General features: G+C 41.2%; 1 protein-coding gene across 1 annotated transcript; it reads left to right on the forward strand.

Moving 5' to 3' along the window:
* The first annotated feature begins 13432 nt into the window (after positions 1-13432).
* Positions 13433-14386, forward strand: LOC138439759 (olfactory receptor-like protein OLF3). Its single transcript, XM_069588853.1, has one exon. It carries the CDS (start codon positions 13433-13435, stop codon positions 14384-14386), a length of 954 nt encoding a protein of 317 aa, XP_069444954.1.
* Positions 14387-23582: the final 9196 nt, after the last annotated feature.

The following is a 23582-nucleotide window of genomic DNA, read 5'->3' on the forward strand; positions in this document are numbered from 1 at the left end:
AACTAAAGGTGTTTGTACACATGGCTATTACTGACCAAGGAGATGCTAAATTTTAACCTCTCCTTGATATTATACAAACAATTTAAGAGGAATTTTAATGCATACCTAAGGGGTGAAAGTGAAGTCATGTGAAGTCTGTCCGACTCTTTGTGACCGCATGGACTGTAGCCCACCAGGTTCCTCTGTCCATGGGATTTTCCAGGCATGAGTACTGGAGTGGGTTGCCATTTCCTTCTCCAGAGGATCTTCCCAAACCAGGGATTGAACCCGGGTCTCCCGCATTATAGGCAGACGCTTTACTGTCTGAGCCACCAGGGAAGCCTAAAGGGTACCATTCATATATTAAAACTGTCCAATCTCTGAACAAATGATTTAATTCTTTCTCTAGGTTTAGATATAAAATTAGCATGTAATATTTGAAATATTGTATAAGATACCAAAGATGTAGTCTATCTATGAAAAGACAGATTCCTCAAACACAACTAATATAAAATAAGACACATTCAGTTTGGGAATCAAGATAGTTGAGTCAGCTGTGCCCATGTCAGCCTCCAGTCTCCATATAAACCCTTTCTCCCATCGCTCCTCCTCACACACTGCAGGGCCCTAGTTATAAATCTGCTGGGTTTAGAATAGTCTGGAGCAGACCTCACCTGACAGAAAGCCTAAATAAAGTAAAGGCGGGGAAGAAGTAATGGTATAAGAGATAAAGAAGGGGAAGGGGAGAAAGACTATGGTAGCAGCTCATCTTCACACTTCCTTGAAGACATCTCAGTCTTTTCTTCCCTTGTCTCTTCTTTAAGTCAGGTGATAAGCAGTTCTTCCACTTATGGACAAAGCTCAGTGCTCGAGCAGAGTTGAAGGCCCATTTAATATTGAATTTTACATAAAGTAATTTAGACCTATAATTTGTGTTTTAGGCAAGCATCCCCAAACATGTCAATATTAGTGGGCGAAAGCCCTCTTGCTGTTAATTAGGGAATGCTAACGGAGTGTAGACTGTGTGTATGACCATGAACTGTGTTTGAGAGACAGTAATCAACATGATACATTGGGCAGTAACATGGTCCTAGAGCAAAGATGACAAATGATGAAACAAAAGACGATATAGTAAGTGTCACAGAGAAAGCAAGTCTCCAGGGGTGATTTCAGGAGTCTTCTGTATGAAAGGACCAGGACAGGTCCCATTGGAGACCAGATAAGTCAGAAATAGTTACTCAGAGGACAGCAATCCATACAAAGATGCAGACAACCTGTGAGAGTCTCAGAACTGGGAGAGGATGGAAGTTCAGAAATGTCCCAAAGCCTCGCTTGCAGGGCAGAGAAGATTGAAGCTGTGGAGGGTGCAGCAGGCCGGTCATGAGGGGTCAGAGTATGGAGGGCACTGATGCCACACTGTCTTTCAACTTTATTGAGAGCAGTGGCAGCTAGTAGAGGTTTTTAAGCAGGGGCATGGCTTGATAAAATTTACATTTTTGAATCATCATTTTTTGCAAAAGAGTCAAAGGAGAAAAGATGAGAGACCAGGAGACCATCTAGGGGCCTGCTCTAGTGACCCTATTGAGACATAAAATGAATCTGTACTCAGGCTGTGGCAATGGACAAAGAGAAAAGTAAAATCACATGATAAAAGAGATTTCAGAGGACTATTTCCTGTTTTCTTCGATTAGAGTTTTCTGTGGATCCACCACCTCCTCTAACAAGTCATAATCCTATGTATGAATGTTCTATAAATTGTGGAGTAAAGTATAAAAGTTACCACCATGAAAACACACTATATAAAATGGTAGGGGGTGTGATGAAGGGAGAAAATCAGTGAAAAATATAAGTATACACGTGTCAAATATACGCATGACCGTTCAAGAAGGAGAATTTCTGAAGATGCCGCTCCTCATTTCTTTGTCTGGTTGATATACTTATGAGCCTTCTCCACTCCTCATCCCATCCCCCCCTTGCCTTCACCAGCCTCCACTTCTTTGCTACCCCTTTTCCCAGCTTCAAGGTCAGCAGCCCAGAAAACCTCTCTGAGTCTGACCCTCTGCCTCCATTTTTACACCTTTTCTTCTGTCTCTGCATCCATCACTGTGCTCTCTTAAGGATCCTTCTTACTACATGGGACCACTAAGATTATCTGGGATAGTCTCCACTTTAAGATCCTTAATTTAAAATACGTGTAAGTTTTAACATAAAAGGCAGCATATTCACACATTCTGAGAATCAGGACAAAGACATCTTCAGGGGGTCGGTCAATACTCAGGCTATCACAGAATCTTTTCAGATTGGACAGTTTTTCCACATAACCCTAGTAATCTTCAGTAGCTCCCACACTTTCTGATATGATGCAATATATAATCCCATTTTTTACATTTCCTGGTTTATAATGGGAATAATTTCTTCAAGAAAGTCTGAAGAATTCCATCAACATTCCTTGTGACCTAGGACTGCTAGAAATGTACTCGTTCATTTTGTTTTAGGGTACCTATATTTTTTCCTTCATTCAAAATGTCTTTGTTCTTCATATAGAATTCTTTGTTGACATCCTCCGTACCACCCCTCCAGGGCTCTGAAGATATCATTCACTTATCTTCTGCCTTGCACAGTTTTTGAGAAGAATTCCATTTTAATTCGGATGTTTGTCTTCTCTATGTGGGGTATCTTTTATCTCTGGCTGCCTTCAGTGATTTCACTGTATTTTTGGCTTGTATACAATTAAAATGTCATGTGTTTACGTTTTTATTTTTTTAGTTATCCTATTTGGCTGAGTTTCTTGGATTTGTGCTTTGATTTCATTCATTTCCCCCCAGCCATTATCTCTTTAGTATTTCTTATACTTCTGTCTCTGTTTTCTGTTGGGGTTTTCCAATTTCACGTATGTTAGAGTGTTTTCTTGTCTTACAGCCCTGGGAGGCTCTTGACTCTTTTATCATTGTATATTGTTTTCTCCTTGTGCTTCAGTTTTGCTGATTTTTCTGGTTTATCTTTACTCTTACTGATTGTTTCTTGGCTCTATTAAGGCTACGTATAAGGAATCTTTGTTTCTGTGACTGTGTCTTTTCTGTTTAACATTTCCATTTAATTCCTCCACATAGGTTTCGATTCTCTACTGAAATTACTCAAGCGTTTATGAAAACATCCATCTGTTCCACTAGACCCTTTACTTCTTTATGAGAGTTGCTTTAACCCCTGCATGGTAGTTCCTATAATCCAAGTATATCTAATTCTGGTTTTTAAATTTCTTTGTTCAGTACAGTATAATTTTCCTCTTCTTTTTCTCTGACCTTTAATTTTGATTGGCACCTGGGCATTTTGTGTGTACAATGAGATAAATAGTACTATCCTTTTAAATGGACACATCTGTACTGTTTATCCTGTAGTCATGTGTTGTGAAAACTGTGGGAATCAATGTATTCATGGGTAGAGCTGAGTTTGAGTTTTGTGTTGTTAAGGTTATCCTTAGCTCAACAACAAATTCAATTTTTTCTATTATTCAGTTCAGTTTAGTCACTCAGTCATGTCCAACTCTTTGTGACCTGATGGACTGCAGCACACCAGGCTTCTCTGTCCATCACCAACTCCCACAGCTTGCTCAAACTCATGTCCATCTAGCCAGTGATACCATCCAGCCATCTCATCCTCTGTTGTTCCCTTCTCCTCCTGCCTTCAACCTTTCCTGGCATCAGAGTCTTTTCCAGTGAGTCAGTTCTTCACATCAGGTGGCCAAAATATTGGAGTTTCAGCTTCAGCATCAGTCCTTCCAAAGAACTCCCAGGGCTGATCTCCTTCAGAATGGACTGGTTGGATCTCCTTGCAGTCCAAGGGACTCTCAAGAGTCTTCTCCAACACCACAGTTCAAAAGCATCAATTCTTCAGCACTCAGCTTTCTTTATAATCCAATTCTCACATCCATACATGACTACTGGAAAAGAACCATAGCTTTGACTAGATGGACCTTTGTTGGCAAACTAATATCTCTGCTTTTTAATATGCTGTCTAGGTTGGTCATAGCTCTTCTTCCAAGGAGCAAGCATCTTTAATTTCATGGCTGCAGTCACCATCGCAGTGATTTTAGAGCACAAGAAGATAAATTCTGTCACTGTTTCCATTGTTTCTCCATCTATTTGCTGTGAAGTCATGGGATCAGATGTCATGATCTTAGTTTTTTGAATGCTGAGTTTTAAGCTTGTGGGACATTCAGTCATTGGAGGGTTTTCCCCAGTGTCCCTGTCCCTCCCTTTGTCTTAAGTTACCCTGTGAGATTGCACGTCCAGAATGTCTTCCCCATGTCTAACCCATGGTAAACTGCTGTTACTTGTTTCTTAGTTGTTGCTAGTTTGGTGATGGAGGGACAACTCTCTGTTGTCCAGGATCTGTCTCAGACTTAGGCACATCCTTTGTCCCCATGTCTCAGGGTTGGGGCTTTCTTAGTGGTGAGAAAGTCAATTCCTAGGTAGCTTGATAAGAAGTCTAGGGTTCCCAAAGAGGAGAAAGGGGTCTGGAGCCCTAGAGAAGGCGAAAGGCATCTGGGGCTCTCACGGAGAAAAGAAATTGCTTTGTGTCAGTATAACAATGTGTCTTGCTCGAGGACTTGTTTCTCCTTAACAAGAACCTTCTGACTAATCCTGGTATTTTAGAATGTACATTATGGGAGGGCTTCCCTGGTGGCTCAGACAGTAAAGCATCTGCCTGCAATGTGGGAAACCTGGGTTTGATCCCTGGGTTGGGAAGATCCTCTGGAGAAGGAAATGGCAACCCACTCCAGTACTCTTGCCTGGAAAATTCCATGGATGGAGGAGCCTCATAGGCTACAGTCCATGGGATTGCAAAGAGCTGGACAAGACAGAGCAACTTCAAGATTCAAGAGAGATACTATGGAAGTGGGTCTTTTAGGATCTTTCTATTGTTAAGTTCTAATCCTGTTATCCTAAAATGTAAATTGTGGGAGTGGGTCTGGTAAAATTTTTACAATCTTGAGACATTCTTTTGATTAACTGTAATAACCAATTAAAAAAAGTATGTAACTCCCTTGCTAACACTAGCAAGGGGGGCATTCTCTGTCCCCCTCCTGATGTCTATGTCAGAAACTTTGTCCCTCTTCTTACTTTAATAAAAGTCTGCTACACAAAAGCTCTTGAGTGATCAAGCCTGGTCCCTGGTTCCAAAGCTAAATCTTCTTCAGAGATCATGAAATCCAACATTGTTCATTGTTAGGTATCAGTGGTCTTGCCACTTCTACAGAGTAAGAAGATAGATGACTCATGATCTGAACACAGAGTAGCTTCCTGTCCCAAGGACCCCCACATGGGAATTTATTTATTTATTTTTCTGTTTTCCTCTTTAATGAATCTTCAGCTGTAGGAAGATTTCTCTGAGGAAAACAGGGATTGTAGTCATTCCCCCCGTGGCTTCAGGCTTTTGTTCCATAATGGAGATGATTTGGTGGTTGGAGAGTTCTTTCTGCTCACTGCAGAGGCTGCAGCTGCCTTCTCCTTGACCTACCCTAGGAAGAAAGTTTTCTCTTGTTTCCACTTTTCCCCAAATATTCTTGTGAGGACAGTTCTAAGTCTATGGAGAAAATACTGAGAATTTGTGGGAACTTCTCTTTTTGCCACGATTCTCAGCCATTCTATACTCATAGTACCCCACACGAACTTTAGCAGTCTGGTAAAGCAATTTTCACTGGCTAGTTGGGGGGAGGGGTGCCCTATTTTCCTTCCATGGGCTCATCAGGTAAGTAAGAGCTCACATCCTATCTCTTTCTGGATGGACCTATCTTTCCCAAGATTTCATGATGTTTGTTTGCCTTTCAATCTCATTTTACTGATGATTTCAAAGATATGATTTTGTAGATTATCGAAACTTCTCTTGTTTTAGGAAAGAGTCGATGTTCTTTCCAGCTTTCTACAACCTAAGTGGAAGCTAGAACAAGCTCAGTTACTTTACTTTATCTAAGTAGACTCTTTCTTTAGAGTATTTTTAAATGCACAGCAAAGTTGAGTAGAAAGTACTGATAGTTCTCATATATTATATCTCCCCCTCCTCCCTGCAACAGACACAGCCTTCCTATTATGGACATCCTGCAGCAGAGTATTAATATTTTCAATTTTTAACAGGATTTTTAACAGATAAAGTAAAAAGTGGGGGAGGTGGATGATAATTTACAGCTCAGAAATATATAACAATGGTAAATGATGATTTTCGAACTAAGGCATTTTAAATCAGACAAACCAGTTTTCTCAAAACACCTTAACCAAATTATTTGGAACAAATAATTTATGTTCATGCCTTTCTTACAAACCCAAGCCTAAACAATGATAATATATTAGTGTGTCTGTCACGAATGCTTCTTGAAGGAACTATTTCAACTTCTAGGTAGATACCTAGGAAATAAACTTTCTAATTAGAAGAGAGAGCATTTCCCATTTGGGGAATAGCAAGAATTTTAGAATCATGGGGGCTCACATGGGAAAGAAGCAGGAAAACTCTTAGATTGTATTTGACTTAAATTTTTTTTTTCTCGCAGATGATTGAGATCTGGGATTAAATTCATTGGAAACTTCAGATCAAATATTGTGAGGTGAGTAGTTGTGGAATATAAAGTGCTGCAGTGAAAGATTAATGTGACCATGATCTACAGAGTGAACTGATCTGGTAGCTCTTAAATTTTAATCTCCGAGAAACACCTGAGAAGTGTTTCACTCAATCAGAAGCACCTGGAGGCTCCTTAAACCACAGTTTTGCTGTTGTACTCAGCCGTGGATGACTGTGACCTCTGTGATGCGCAGAAGGATGATATACCGAGTGAGTAAAAGGTCTGGCGAATGGTTTATGTGTATTAGGTGAAGAGGTGAATTGGCATGTGAGGGAGGGAATGCATGAATGGTTGGACTAGCAGTTAAGCAAATGGACAAGTGAATATTGAGCTGATTGTAGACAGCTGGGTAAACAAGTGGCTATGTTAATGGTGGTGTTAAGAATTACTGGGTATATGACTCGGTAGATGAATAAATACATGGATAAATGGTTCGCTTAACAGATGCATGATGTCTAAAGAATATATCAGAGAATGATAATGTGAATGCATTCTGTAAGAATTACATTGAGTCTTTTCATAAATTAGCAAAAATTTGAAAAGGTTTAGAAAGTAAACTCTGTTTTAAGGACTTAGATACTCTTTTTCCTTTTTTTTTTTTCCCATGGAGACCATAAAACTATTGTTGTTGTGTATTTTATTTGGAGTTTTAAGTCTTTCTATACTTTGCAGTTATCATGAGCCGTATACTCAGTTCCATTCAAAATGCAGTGTTCACGGCAGCTTAGCCAACTCAGCGCATCTCTCAGGGGAATGAAAACAGCTCTCCTGTCTCCGGAAGGAGAAGTTAGGTCATCATGGAGTAGAAGAGGCTAACTGGCTTTTCACCAGGTGGATGCAGGCCTAGGCACTGTTCACCAGGATAGGAGATTGCGTGCAGAAAGTCAGTTTGGGCTGTAGGAGAATATCCTAAAATATCAGAATACTGGCTTCAGTGAGTTTTTAGATGACCTAAGCCGTCAGCGGCTTGCAATCTGAGGAGGACTGGATTGCACAGTGAGAAGAGGCATAGCCCCAAGGCCCTGCCCTTAAGGTTTTGGAGTGGAGGCAGCAATTAACACTTTAAAGCATAAGGCTCCTGAGGGGAATCTGTCTGCCCACGTTGCTAATTTAGCCACTGCTATCAATGGCACCCCACTCCAGTACTCTTGGCTGGAAAATCCCATGGGTGGAGGAGCCTGGTAGGCTATAGTCCATGGGGTCGTGAAGAGTCGGACATGACTGAGCAACTTCACTTTCACGCATTGGAGAAGGAAATGGCAACCCACTCCAGCGTTCTTGCCTGGAGAATCCCAGGGTCGGGGGAGCCTGGTGGGCTGCCGTCTATGGGGTCGCACAGAGTCGGATACGACTGAAGCAACTTAGCAGCAGCAGCAGCATACCTCATTAGGTTTGTGTCTGGGCCAATTCTGGTGCATCTGTGAACTTCCCAGCAGTTTCGCCCATAAACTAACTTGTCCCAGGTGATCTTAGCACAGGAGCCAAGGAGTGCTGACCCCTCCAATCTCTGGCCTATCACCTTGTTGGGGGGAAGTACTCTTCAGAGAGCAGCAGAAACCTAGATGGAAGGAGACGTGCCTGTTTTGTCAGGCACTAATCAATGAGTGAGAGTTCTAACATATCCACAGTGGGTCACGTGTAGGTAGAGGCTTCCACGGGGTCAGAAATAGAACTGATCTGATTAGAGGATCGGCGATATGAACGATGCTGAAGTCTTTTCACCCTAATAAGTATGGCAGAACTCAAAACAAAGGGAGAGAGATGATTTGAGATTTGTTGAGTGTGAGCATTATATGACGCAAAAGATGTAAAATATGATTTTGTTTTTATTAAAGGGGCATTATGAACCTGGAACAGATGTGAATTAGCCAAAACTAAAACAATACTGAGAAGAAAACGATTTTTACAGGAGAAGAGCCAGATAGATCAGGCTCTTGACTGTGGTCATTGTTTAACTCTGGTTTTGAATATCAGTTGTGTGCCCAGCCCTGCACTATGAGGTTTTTGTTGTTCTGTGTATACAGGCAAATGGACAAATATTCCCAGATTGTTCTCTTAGTTATTTGGTCTCAATGAAAAACGTGTTTAGAGAGCTACATATTCCACAAATTAGTCTGGGCTGAGAAGACCAAGCGTTGGCTTCCTGATAGGAGTGGTGAGGGATGAAGGGCATTCTCAGGTACTACTTCATTGTCCACTGTGGGCCAGGGTCGACACTCAGCTCTGATCCATCGGGGCTGAACCACAAAGCAGTATGGAGAAAGTGTTCACTTCAGGGAGTGTTAGAAGCATCCAGTGAACACATTTCCTCCTTAATTTGGCCTTCCAAATGCTGATGCTATTTCCATTTTCTTTACCTCCAATGATTCCCAGAAGGGGCTACATTGAGTGTGGGTAAAAGGTGCATTTAGATATTCATAAGTTTGAAATAAGACATGGTGTTTAAAAATGAATAGTACTTTGGGTTAAAAATAGTCAGGTAACATATCAGTGAAAGATATTTCAGTTATTTTAATAAACTATGATAATTAAAAGATAATGAAATTTAGAAATAAGATGGGATAAGATTGTGGATTGGGTGGGAATTCTGATCAGGATGAACTTAATTTTGTGCACATTTAGTCATCATAGATCTATTTGTCCATGAAAATGATGTGAATAAATTTGTAATTTGCATCATTGATGTGGAGGCAGTGTGTAGAATGTGTAGAGTGGGTAGAGTTTCCATCAGGGAAATTTACAAAGAAGCTGTTACACTTCATAAAGTGAGATTGATGAGGGCAAACATAAGTGAATGAACACTAAGTGAAGGCTGGAAGATGTGTAATTAAAACAAAGATTTATTTGGGGATTAAATAAAGGAGGATTTATTCTACAGAGTAGTGAGGAGGAAGAAAAAAATCAATCAGGATGTGTTGGACGAGTGGCTGCACTTTAGTTCCATTGTCAGACGTGAAGTCAGGAAGCACATGAATATAGCATGTGGGGAGAGGAATTGAGATTTTGGTGAGATATTCATGAAACATTTGCTAAGCTGTTGGGAAAAGCATCTGGAGCTTTGGAGGGAAGTCTAGAAGATAAAGAGGCTTCCCCAGTGGCTCAGTGGTAAAGAATCTGCCTGCAATGCAGGAGACCTGGGTTTGATCCCTGGATCAGGAAGATCCTCTGGAGGAGGGCATGCAACCCACTCCAGTACTCTCGCCTGGGAGATCCCACAGACAGAGGAGCCTGGTGGGCTCCAGCCTGCGGGGTGGACAAGGGGGTCCATGAGAAAGAGTTGGACACGACTGAAGTGACTGAGCACACAGGCTAGGAGATAAATGTAGAATTGAGGGTGAGCTACACGTGAAAGTGAAAGTGTTAGCCACTCAGCTGACTCTTTGCAACCCCATGGACTGCAGCTCGCCAGGCTCCTCTGTCCATGGGATTCTCTAGGCAAGAATACTGGAGTGGGCTGCATGCCCTCTTCCAGAGGATCTGATTAACACAGGGATCAGACCGGGTCTTCTGCATTGTAGTAAATTCTTTAATGTCTGAGTCACCAGGGAAGCCCCAGAAATCACAAACTCTTCCAGAAAGGAAAACTAGAAAGAAGAGTATAAATCGTAAGCAAGAAACTTGAAACGTTCTTACAGTACTGGGGTAGGAGAATTTAGGAAATTTACCCAAGAGTGCAGATGAGAAATAACAGATTAGAGGAAAATCAGATCAGAAGTGAAGGACAGAGTTAAAAGTCAGAAAGAGGAATTAGTTAACGTTCTTCAAAGTTAGCAATGGAAAGAAATGAAAGTCTCTGGGTTTGATGCCTAAAAGGCAGTGAGTGTTTCCACCAATTAATGGAGATGAAAACTCCATTTCCATGTCTTAAAGGATGAATGTTTTGAGGAAATGAACCCAGCAAGTGGACACCAATCATTTGAGAACTTGGTGTGAAAGCTGGATGTGAAAGAAAGAATTAAAATGGAAAATAGTGAAGATTCCTCTCTCCATGTTGCGAGATTTCTTTATTTTTTATTATGAAGGAAAAGGAGTTTATCAGGAGTAGGAAAGACCCCAGAATGATGAAAAGAGAGGCTGAAAGGCAGAATAAGATCCTGCGAGAGAGAAAGCCTGGAATCAAAGCTTATATCACTGATCATAAACAAGTAGTGGGTATTTGTCCTATTTGGTCATTAGTGTAGCAATGCTGGATCTTCAGCTGCTTAACTTCACCAGTGATCCTTTCAGTAGGCCAATATTACCCGCATTGTATAGATGAGAATTATGAGACTCAGAGAGGGCAAGTGGCTTGCTTCAGGAAGTGGAAGGGAATGAATTCAAAGCAGAAACTATTAGACTCTGAAGCTCAAACCTGCACTGAGAGGTGACCCAGTCCCTCAGTTGTGTTTGTAGAGACACAGCTATAGTAGAGAGATGTGCTGGATGAGTAAGAGGAATGCAGGGAGGCACTGGCTGCCCTGTTCTCCAGGCGGCTTGTGCAGACACCAGAGGGGAAAATGATGTGAGGATGACCTGTTTTGTGTCATTTCTTCTATAGATGGCTTAGGTCTTGAACACAGATCAGTGTAATATTCATCTTGAAACACCAGCATCTAGCCAAGATGAGACTTTATAGATATTTGCCAAATTAGCAGAAAAAGAAATGTCTACTTTCTGCTGAAGGCCTGCTATATAGTCAACAATGGTTCACAATTTTTTTTAAGTTAAATATTTTCTTGCAGTTTCAGAATTATATTTGATAGCCTTTTTCGAGGCAAGTAGATGTTTCTTTTCAGCCTGACCATGTTGAAGAGAAGCAAAGCAAGGGGTGGTGCGGGAAGTATCTTGACGGCGGTAGTGGACAGCAGGTGTGTGGACATTATGGAAAATGTATGTATCTGGATCATGAAACATGGCCATTTCTAGACCTACGTGCTTTGTTTTGTCCTTAATCAGCTTTTCAGTCTCAAAATAAAGGAGTTATTTTACCAGCAAAATGGGTTTATTTGGGAATAGCAAGAGGAATTGGAATTCAGGGCATGCAAGCTGTAGCAAAAGCCATTGTCACGTACCACAAACAAAGGAGAGGAAGCTTATAGAGAAGAAGGAGGGTGTTGGGAAGGGTTGCTTTGAACCAAAGTCTTTTGGAGAGAATTGAGAATCCAGGGTGATGACAGTTTCTCCCTGGCTGAGTTGCTGAGGTAGTCGGTTTCTAAAAGGAGATGCAATGTGTATACTGTATATCTTTTCCTGTTGAGGTTTGCAATGGATGATTCTTTCCTATTGATAATTCTTCTCTGGGGCCTAGTAATTGATGATTCATCCTCTAATTTATGTTGCTGGTCTGCTTGAGACTTCCTATCTGAAGTTACCCTTCCTTACTTAGGGTTTTCCTTTTTAAATTTTCGCACAGGTAAGAGCTCAGACAGTATTGAAGCTCAGACAGTATTCAGTTTTTTTGCTCAGAGACCTTACCCCAACCCCTAAGGGTTTGCCGATAACACAGGCAGCTCTGTTTCTGCCCTCAAGCCCTCTTAATGCCTTATCTCCTGCTTTATTTTGTGCACTGAAAGAAAAGGAAAGTCAGTGAATTGGGCAGCCGTGGAGAAATAATACGAATGAATCAGTCCTATAAAAAATATTCTTAAAAATGCAAATGCCCTCTTATTAATATTCAAAATTGATATTATAGCATATAATTCTACTGAAAAAAAGCACTTTCTGGATGAAAGAAAGCAAAAAGTCAGCTTCATTCCTCTGTACATTTACACGAGTTCATACCTCCTTCTCTGCCTTCGACAATGAAGAAAGATTGCTAGGCATTTGCTTCCCTTTCTCTCTTATAAATAAAAAGTAAACCATCCATATTCTCATTTCCTTAATTTTGAGCCGATATAAAACAGTAGACCTTTACCAGCTGCAAGTTGAAAGGAGAAAAATGAAAAAACAAAATACAATTACAATCATCTATCCCATTGTATCTCACTGAGGCTAAACAGACAAGCCTGTCAGACAAACGGTCCCCAGGTTCTCAAAGGGACAAACTATTCCTAAGCCCTCAGTGCTATTAAAAATTGTCTCTAGTATTATTTGTGTCTAAATTGCTGTGGGGGGAGGGCTGGTGGGTTCATGAGAAAATCATACTTGCTACTTTATTTACTCCAAGGCAGAGATCATGCTACAGCTAATACTCACGCTACTATAAAGTACTACTACAAGTAGCAGTTTACAAAGTACTTTCTTGATAAGTTACCTACATTTGAACTTACATGTACTGGTGAGTCTCATACGCAAAATTTGCCACTGGACCAGAAATCACAGAGCCGGTGCATAAAATCAGGTTTCAAACTTCGATTCTCTGATTTCAGATATTTTCACAAGCATCTTCTTCTTTTCAACATTTCCTTTAATAGCAGAAATGTATAAATCTATTATTATACCGTGATGGGCCTAGTTGACATATTTAAGGTAAGTTTTGACACTTTCCCACCAGCCTTTCTCCACTGTTTAAAAATTCACTTATTATTGTCACCTACTGTCCTTCCCATGTCCTAGAATCTGAGGTAAGCTGGCAAAGATGTGGAGCTCCTAAAATCGTACTACACCATCTTCAGGCTTTAACTGGGTCTCCCAACAACAACATTAAGTCCTTATGAAGGTACTGGCCTGCTCTCTGATGCAGAATGGGTACCATGTACGTCAGGAGGAAGCCTGTCATCTTGGCCCATGGGCGATCTGAAACATCTGGCTAGGAGTGCCCAAATTCATACAGTATGTATTGATAAAAGTGATTTTTAGCGTTCTGTAATTCAATAGACTCTGTTATTTCTGACTCTCTGCAGACTAATCCTTACATTTTTTTTCATGGGAGCAGATAACCAGACTTGGGTGAGAGAATTCATTCTCCTCGGCCTGTCCAGTGACTGGGACACCCAGGTCGCTCTCTTCGTCCTGTTCTCAGTCACTTACCTGCTGACCCTGCTGGGGAACGTCCTCATTGTTCTTCTGATCAGACTGGACAGCCGACTCCACACTCCCATGTATTTCTTTCTCACCAACCTCTCCCTTGTTGATGTCTCCTATGCCACAAGCATCGTTCCTCAGATGCTGGTGCATTTTCTTGCAGAATATAAAGGGATCCCGTACGTGAGCTGTGCAGCCCAGTTATTCTTCTCCCTGGGCCTGGGTGGGATTGAGTTTGTTCTCCTGGCCGTGATGGCCTATGACCGCTATGTGGCTGTGTGCAACCCCCTGAGATACTCAGTCATCATGCACGGAGGGCTCTGTGCTAGGCTGGCCATCACATCCTGGGTCAGTGGCTCTGTCAACTCTCTCGTGCAGACCAGCATCACCTTTCAGTTGCCCATGTGCACGAACAAATATATTGATCACATATCCTGTGGACTCTTAGCTGTGGTCAGGCTGGCCTGTGTGGACACCTCCTCCAACGAGGTGGCCATCATGGTGTCTAGTATTGGGTTGCTGATGACACCTTTCTGCCTGGTTCTCCTGTCCTACATCAGGATCATCTCCACCATCCTAAAGATCCAGTCCACAGAGGGGAGAAAGAAAGCCTTCCGCACCTGCGCCTCTCACCTCACAGTGGTTGTCCTGTGCTATGGTATGGCCATTTTCACTTACATCCAGCCCAATCCCAGCCCTTCTGTGCTTCAGGAGAAGTTGATGTCTCTCTTTTATGCCATTTTGACACCCATGCTGAACCCCATGATTTACAGTCTAAGGAATAAGGAGGTGATGGGGGCCTGGCAGAAACTACTAGGGCAGTTATCTGGATTAACATCGAAACTAGCAGCTTGATGAATAATAAGCATCACTTGGAGAAGAGAGCTTTGCCTGTGAATTCTGCCACTTAACTCGGCTATGAAGCATTAACTGCATTACCCTGGCAACCAGGAATGTGATGACAAAATGTGTACTGGTTATGCTGGGTAGGCAGCTGAGGAATTAGGTTAAGGTATTTAATGCAGGAACATTTTATGTCACAGCAGGATGTTCAGAGAAATTAAGCACTACGGTAATAGAACTTCTACTACTTGCTTGGTCTCCATTCATGTGAACTGATAATATTTTTTAAAACGTCATTTGCTATCTTGATTGGTCATATTGTTTGTAATCATGAGTCATAAATCTTACTTTGGACCAGTGGTTCTTACACTGTACAAGGTTATTTTGTTTCCATTAGGAGCAAAACCATTTTCACATTTTAGACTTATTTAAAATAATGTATGTGCCAATAATTGTGTGAGACATTGTTCTTAGGAGAGTATTGCTTTCAAGACTGGTTAAAATGTTACGTGCTGGACTTATGACATGTGGACATAAAGCCTTTGAGTGCTGGAGGTACTCAGTGGAAGGATCAACTAAAGGTCTTGTTTTACACTGATATAAATGAAGGTGTTTCTACGCCAAGGTATTACTGTTCAAGGAAAGCTATGTTTCAAGCTCTTTTTTTGATACCGTGCAAACAGTTTGAGAGAAATTTTACTGCGTATATATGGGGTACCATTTAAAAGTTTAACCAGTCCAACTTCTGAAACATCTATAATTTCTTTTATTGAGATTTTAGAAACAAGTATATAATATACGAAATCATATACATAAAAAGTGTAGTTAACCTGAGGAAGGACAGATTCCTGAGGCAAAGGCAGTGAAAGATAAGACAACGTTAATATGTAGTTTGGGAATCAAGATAGTTGAGCCAGCTGTGCCCATGTCAGCCTCCAGTCTCCTTATAAACCCCTTCTCCCATCCCTCCTCCTCACACACGGCAGGGCCCTAGTTGTTCTTTGTAAATTTGCAGAGCTTAGAATAGTCTGGAATAGACCTCACCTCTGAGAGACAGCCTAAATAAGGAAAAAGAGGCAGAAGAAGTAATTGTACCTGGGATAATGAAAAGGAAATGGGGAGAAAGATGATGATGGAAGCTCATGGCTTCACCCCCTTGAAGACATCTCGAAGTCCTTTCTTCCATTGTCTTTTCTTCATATCAGTTCAGGGGCAGTTTTCCCATTTGTGAACACGTTGACCCACAGTCTCTCTGTTTAAACAAACTGAAGTTTCATATAATCCAAAATCCATTTGGTGTATTAAATTTACCAAAAACTGTCAATGCTAAAATTTACAGTGGTGTCCAGTCACTGAGTCATGTCCACCTCTCTGTGAGGCCATGCTCTGCAGCACACCAGGCTTCCCTGTCTTCACTATCTCCCTGAGTTTGCTCAAACTCATGTCCGTTTAGTCAGTGATGCCATCCAACCATCTCATCCTGTGTGCCCCCTTCTCCTCCTGCCCTCAGTCTTTCCCAGTATCAGGGTCCTTTCCAATGACTTGGCTCTTGGTATCAGGTAGTCAAACTATTGGAGCTTCAGCTTCAGCATCAGTCCTTTCAATGAATATTCAGGGTTAATTTCCTTTAGGATGGACTAGTTTGATCTCCTTGCTGTCCAAGGGGCTTTCAAAAGTCTTCTCTAGCACCAGAGCATCAATTCTTCAGTGCTCAGCCTTCTTTGTGGTTCAACTGTCACATCCATACCTGACTACTGGAAGAGCCATAGATTTGACTATATAGTCCTTTGTCAGCAAAGTGATGTCTCTGCTTTTTAATATGATGTCTAGGTTTGTCATAGCTTTACTTCCAAGGAGCAAGTGTCTTTTAATTTCATCTGACTCTTTGTAACCCCATGAAGTATAGCCCACCAGACCCCTATGTCCATGGAACTCTCCCAGCAAGAACACTGGATTGGGTAGCTAATCCTTTCTCCAGGAGATCTTCCTGACCCAGGGGTTGAACCCAGCTTTCCTGCATTGCAGGCATATTCTTTACTGTCTGAGCCACCAGGGAAACACACATTTTGGAATATAATCAGGCATTCCTGAAAGTTGTCATTGTTACCAGGCTTCTTGTTAATTCAGAAATAATCAGTGGAGAGTCTACTGTGTATCAGTAGCATGAATGGTTCTTGAGAGACAACAGTTAATACGGAACAATCCTGACAGGGATATGGCCACAGAGTTGGGATGACAGATAATTAAACAGATAAAATGCACTGAGTGTCACAGAAAGAATATGGCTTCAGGGGTGATTGTAGAAATCTTCTATATGACAGGATCAGAAAACGTCTGGATGGAGACCAGAAAAGTGAGAACAAGTTACCTAAGTGACGATCAACCTGAGCAAAGGGGCAGCTTGTAAAAAGTGCTGAGCTGGAAGAGATCATGAGTGTTCAGAACTATCCTGGAGTCTGGCTTGCAGGGCAGAGCAGACTGAAAAAGTAGTCAGGGTGAAGCAGGGAGAAGTCAGGTCTTAGAGGCCATGAAATGCTAAACTATTTAGGATAAAAAAGCAACAGGAAGCAAGAAAAGATTTTGAAGTGGGAGCTTGGGTTGATAAAATTTACATTTTTGAATTATCACTGTGGCAAATGAGTCAGAGGAAGAAAAGATCAGAGCCAAGGAGACCAGCTAAGAGGCTGCTCCAGTGATACTGCTGGAACATTAGGGGGCTCTGAAGTTAAGATATGCAGAGATCTTGCACATGGACAAGTTGGATTTAGAAAAGGCAGAGGAACCAGAGATCAAACTGCCAACATTTGTTGGATCATAAACAAGACCAAGGAATTCCAGAAAAACATCCGCTTCATTGACTTCATGAAAGCCTTTGACTGTGTGGATTATAACAAACTAGAACATTCTAAAGAGATGGGAATACCAGATCACCTTACCTGCCTCCTGAGAAACCTGTATGCAGGTCAAGAAGCAACAGTTAAAACCAGCCATGGAACAACTGACTGTTTTAAAATTGGGAAAGGAGTATGACAGGGCCACATATTGTTATCCTCTGATTTAAATTTTATGCAGAGTGCATCATGTGAAATGCCTGGCTGGATGAGTCACAAGCTGGAATCAAGATTGCTGGGAGAAATATCAACAAGCTCAGATATGCATATACTGCTCTAACAGCAGAAAATGAAGAGAAACTAAAGAGCCTGTCGATAAGGGTGAAAGAGGGGAGTGAAAAAGCTGGACTGAAACCCAACATTAGAAAAACTAAGATCATAGCATCCTGTTACATCACTTCATGCCAAATAGATGGGGAAAAAGTGGAAGCAGTGACGTATTTTCTTTGGCTCCAAAAACACTGTGGATGGTGACTGAAGCCATGAAATTAAAAGACAATTGCTCCTTGGAAGGAACGGGATGACAAACCTAGACAACATATTAAAAAGCAGAGCCATCACCTTGTCGACAAAGGTACCTATAGTCAAAGCTATTTTTCCAGTAGTCATATAGGGATATGAGAGTTGGACTGTAAAGAAGGCTGAGCACTGAAGAATAAAAAAATTGTGGTGCTGGAGAAGACAAGAGAAAGTCCCTTGGACTTCAAGGAGATCAAGCCAGCCAGTCCTAAAGGAAATCAATCCTGAATGCTCATTGGAGGAACTGATGCTGAAGCTGAAGCTCCAATGCTCTGGCCACCTGATGTGAAGATCTGACTCACTGGAAAAGACCCTGATGCTGGGAAAGACTGAAGGCAGGAGGAGAAGGGGGCAACAGAGGATGAGATGGCTAGGTAGCATCACTGACTCATATGAATGAATTTGAACAGACATGAATTTGACCAAATTCTTGGAGATAGTGAAGGATAGGGGAGCTGGATGGGCTACAGTCCATGGGGTCACAAAAGAGTCAGACTTAGCAACTAAACAACAAAAATGACAACAAGGGTTATAGAAGGGTTATAACGTGGATGACTGATGGGTTGCATAGATGGTTGGATGAGCACATGAGTGAATATTGAGATGGTTACATGAGTAGGTATATGAGTAGATGTGTTAATGATGCTAAGAATTTTATTTTGGAGATAAATGAATAAATAATTCACTTAAAAGATGTGCAATGCATACAGAATATATTAGAGAATGTTAATGTGACTGTATTCTGTCAAAATTACATTGACTCTCTTCATAAAAATTAAAGATTTGAAGAGGTATAGAAGTTCATACTTCTGGGTGGAGAATTTCAATTGACCTATTTCCTTTCCCCCTTTTCCCCCTATAAAGCATAAGGTTTTCTTCACTCCCTTTCTGGGACCTTATTTTGAGTCTTAAATCTTTCTGTATGGCATTACTGTTTTTAAAAGTGGTAAACCAATGTAAAATATGTACTTGGCTGTCCCTCTGCCCTTACATTGCTCACAGGAGTCCATTAGATTCTTGGCACATGTCTCAGGGGAGCGAAGCACAATTCTATTTTCAGAAGGAGAGATGAAGGCATCGTGGAGCCAAAGGGAATAGCTTTTTAAATTTTGCCCAAGGTTGGATGCAGGTCTAGTCATTGTTCACGAGGAAAGGTGTTCAGTTTAGTTCAGTTCAGTCACTCAGTGGTGTGTGACTCTTTGAGACCCCATGGATTGCAGCACGCCAGGCTTCCCTGTCTATCACCAACTCCCGGAGTCTACTCAAACTCATGTCCATTGAGTCATTGATGCCATGCAACCATCTCATGCTCTGTCGTCCCCTTCTCCTCCTGCCTTCAATCTTTCCCAGCATCATGGTCTTTATAAATGCATCAGCTGTTTGCATCAGGTGGCCATAGTATTGGAGTTTCAGCTTCAACATCAGTCCTTCAATGAACAGCCAGGACCAATCTCTAGGATGGACTGGTTGGGTCTCCTTGCAGTCCAAGGAGCTCTCAAGAGTCTTCTCCAACACCACAGTTCAAAAGCATCAATTCTCTGGCGCTCAGCTTTCTTTATAGTCCAAGTCTCACATCCATACATGACTACTGGAAAAACCATAGCCTTGACTAGATGGACCTTAGTCGACAAAGTAATGTCTCTGCTTTTTAATATGCTGTCTAGGTTGGTCATAACTTTCCTTCCAAGGAGTTCAGTTCGGTTCAGTCACTCAGTCGTGTCCCAACTCTTTGTGATCCCATGAACTGCAGCACGCCAGGCCTCCCTGTCCATCACCAACTCTCGGAGTCCGCCCAAACACATGTCCATTGAGTCAGTGATGCCATCCAACCATCTTATCCTCTGTCATCCCCTTCTTCTCCTGCCCTCAATCTTTCCCAGCATTAGGGTCTTTTCCAACGAGTCAGCTCTTTGCATCAGGTGGCCAAAGTATTGGAGGTTCAGCTTCAACATCAGTCCTTCCAATGAACACCCAGTACTGATCTCCTTTAGGATGGACTGGTTGGATCTCCTTGCAGTCCAGGGGACTCTCAAGAATCTTCTCCAATACCACAGTTCAAAAGCATCAATTCTTCGGTGCTCAGCTTTCTTCACAATCCAACTCTCACATCCATACATGACCACAGGAAAAACCATAGCCTTGACCATTAGGACCTTTGTTGGCAAAGTAATGTCTCTGCTTTTGAATATACTATCTAGGTTGGTCATAACTTTTCTTCCAAGGAGTAAGCATCTTTTAATTTCATTGCTACAGTCACCATCTGCGGTGATTTTGGAGCCCAAAAATAAAGTCAGCCACTGTTTCTACTGTTTCCCCATCTATCTGCCGTGAAGTGATAGGACCGGATGCCATGATCTTAGTTTTTTGAATGTTGAGCTTTAAGCCAACTTTTTCACTCTCCTCTTTCACTTTCATCAAGAGGCTCTTTAGTTCTTCTTTGCTTTCTGCCATAAGGGTGGTGTCATCTGCATATCTGAGGTTATTGATATTTCTCCTGGCAATCTTGATTCCAGCTTTGTTTCATCCAGCCCAGCATTTCTCATGATGTACTCTGCATATAAGTTAAATAAACAGGGTGACAATTTACAGCCTTGATGTACTCCTTTTCCTATTTGGAACCAATCTATTGTTCCATGTCCAGTTCTAACTGTTGCTTCCTGACCTGCATACAGGTTTCTCAAGAGGCAGGTCAGGTGGTCTGGTATTCCCATCTCTTTCAGAATTTTCCACAGTTTATTGTGAGCCACACAGTCAAAGGCTTTGGCATAGTCAATAAAGCAGAAATAGATGTTTTTCTGGAACTCTCTTCCTTTTTCCATGATCCAGCAGATGTTGGCAATTTGCTCTCTGGTTCCTCTGCCTTTTCTAAAACCAGCTTGAACATCTAGAAGTTCATGGTTCATGTATTGCTGAAGCCTGGCTTGAAGAATTTTAAGCATTACTTTACTAGCATGTGAGATGGGTGCAATTGTCGAGTAGTTTGAGCATTCTTTGGCGTGTATTGAGAGCTAAATATCATGTTGGGCTGTACAAGATTATCCTATCCCCAGAAAGCTGCCATCTCCAGCTTCTTAGAATGACCTAAGTCTTCAGTAGTTTGTTGTAGTCTGAGGAGGATGGAGTACCCTTTTCCACAGAGAGAAGAAGTGTGGCATCAAGGCCTTGCTCTTGAGGGTTGGGAGTGGAGGCAACAATTAACACTCTAATGCTTACAGATCCCAAAGGCACTCTGCCTACCTTTCTAATTCAGCCACTGTCACACGTCATTAGGTTTGTGTCTGAGCCAATTCTGGGGCACCTGTGAGCTGCTTCTCCTCAATTTCCCTCACAAACTAAACTAGTCCCTGGTGATCTTAGCCCAGAAACCAAGAAACTTAATCCCTGTGGTCCATCACTTTTTTGAGGAAGAGCACTCTTCAGAAAGCAACATAAACCTGGACTGAAGAACACATGACCATTTTTTCTGGCACTAATGAGTGTTTGTTAATAGAGGTACTCAGAGGGGATGGTTGTAAGCAGAGGTTTTTTAAGAGAGGTAGAAATAGAACTGATGTGATTTGTCAAAGACTGAGTTGAAAATATAAACCATGAATGTTGGGATCTTCTCATTCTGTTTAAAATAGCAAAGATGGTTAAATAATACTGCTTTCCAGATGTTGGAGGCTTAATTATATTTTTGTTGTAAGAGTTTCTGAATTCCAAACTTTAGTACTGACAGAGAGAAAGAAAATATGAAACAGAGGGGAATAGTGGAGATGATTAATAATTAAAGATTGGAATTCCTATGGATGCATTCTGCATCTTTTTATTTTTCAGGGAAACACTTACTAAAGAAGCCCAGATGTAAATGATTATTAGATATTGTTATTCTTGAACAAATAAGAGGAGTATATTACATCTCTGGACATAGCTTTAAAGTGTCTTTTCTCATAGTATTTTGGATTTTCCTTTCAGTGATAGGAATTTGACATGTAAAATGATTAAATGGATTGCTTATGTTCATAAACAGCGAGACTATGAAGTGGCATTAGAAATAAGGTCTCCTGACTACAGAATGAGCTGTAGGGGTTATACTGTGGAAAGCTGCCAGGCTTAGGGAATTATACTACAAAAGAATACCCTAGTCTTATCTACAGGGGACAAGAGATACAAAGAAAGTGAGCATTTACAAATGAAATCATGGTAACATATATCATCAAAGGTGAATTTCAGGTTTTCACATATTGGACAGTGTCTCTATAGTTGGACTCAGCTTACATGAAAAGTCAGGCAACAAAAAAATCCAGATGTTAAATAGATAATAAAACCATGAAGAAGAAAAATGAGTTTCCTTCTCAGGGTATTAAACCATAGTTGAAACTTCATCCATCTAAGTGACCTTGGGATCTTTTGTTTCCAAACAATAGGTTGATGCAGATATTTCTGCTCATGATAGATGAACTTAGTGTATACAACATCCGAGTATTCACCTACAGGTCTGATGACTCTTTCTTTAAATTGAAGTGCCATTCTATTGACAACTCAACTGCCGAAAGGTATGATTCTCGTTTATTCTGGCCAGCATGAAAGAAAACATATCTTTAGGTTGTGGGCCCCACCTTCATGTGCTCTGCTTCTGCATTTAGGACTTCTATTTGAATTCTTACAAAAGATGATAAACAAACACTTCCATATATATAGAAAAAAAGGTGCTGGCTTTTCATCCCTTAGCTGAAGGTATCATCTCTATAGTGAATGGGTAATGTGGAGATCATATGGGTTGTGGGCTCACCTATAAGGCTTCACACTGTTGGAGATTGGATATTTGAGGTTTATCTATCCACACAGTCTTTGAATTGGCATGACTAATGGAAGAGATAGTTATTCTGAAATATAATTCTGAAAGGTATTACACTGGGGAGTTCTTCTGTAGTATATATACCTGCTAAGTTTTTCAAATTAATACTTCTTTCTAATGAGTGGAAAAAGAGCAAGATAACTTATGAAGTTGTCAGCGAGTATAAGTAGAAAGTATTGTTAGATAGTTTTACATGTGTAATATACTGATCAGGGCAGTTTAATAAAATGTGACAATAAATATGGTAGAGGAAAAAGTACCCACGTGTCAAGCCCTGGATACTTCCTTACAAAGGAAAATCAAGTATTTTGGAGTATTGTTCCACATAGTAGTAATAGAAACTAAATGCAATTAAAATTGTTTAATGGGCTACTCTGGTGGCACAGATGGTAAAGAATTCACCTGCAATGGGGGAGATCCAAGTTCAAACCCTGAGTTGGGAAGATGCCCTGGAAAAGGGAATGGCTATTCACTCCACTATTCTTGCCTGGAGAATTCCATGGACTGAGAAGCCTGGTGGGATGCATTCCATGGGGTTGCAAAGAGTTGGACACAACTTAAGTGGCTGAGCACGCATGCACCTAAGCTGATATACTAGTTCACGCTAAGATTAGATACTTTGTATTTTAAAACTCCCAATTAGTTTTATCTTTAACCATTTCATGAAAAAGAAACTGCCAAACATAAAAGTAATAGGTCTCAGGCATTAGTGGCAGTGCTTTCAGGAGATGGATTTTCATCGATTATTTCAATGGCATCTATTGGGCAATATCACATAGTGTATTCTATTAGTTACGGCCACAGTAACTACCCTACATCCACCTCAATTCATAAAACACAAGCATGAGCAAGTCCTTCCCTTACGGTGCTCATGTTTAAGGAGAGGAACTACAGAGGTGTGTCACTGCTCACTACAATGTTCTGAGCAGGCAGCAGAGGTTGCTTATTTTTGAGTAAACAA

Source organism: Ovis canadensis, chromosome 4, assembly GCF_042477335.2.
Source record: "Ovis canadensis isolate MfBH-ARS-UI-01 breed Bighorn chromosome 4, ARS-UI_OviCan_v2, whole genome shotgun sequence".
NCBI classification, from domain to species: domain Eukaryota; kingdom Metazoa; phylum Chordata; class Mammalia; order Artiodactyla; family Bovidae; genus Ovis; species Ovis canadensis.

Excerpts from the sequence above, each read along its gene's own strand:
- LOC138439759 (XM_069588853.1), top strand. The coding sequence starts at position 13,433 with ATGGGAGCAGATAACCAGACTTGGGTGAGAGAATTCATTCTCCTCGGC.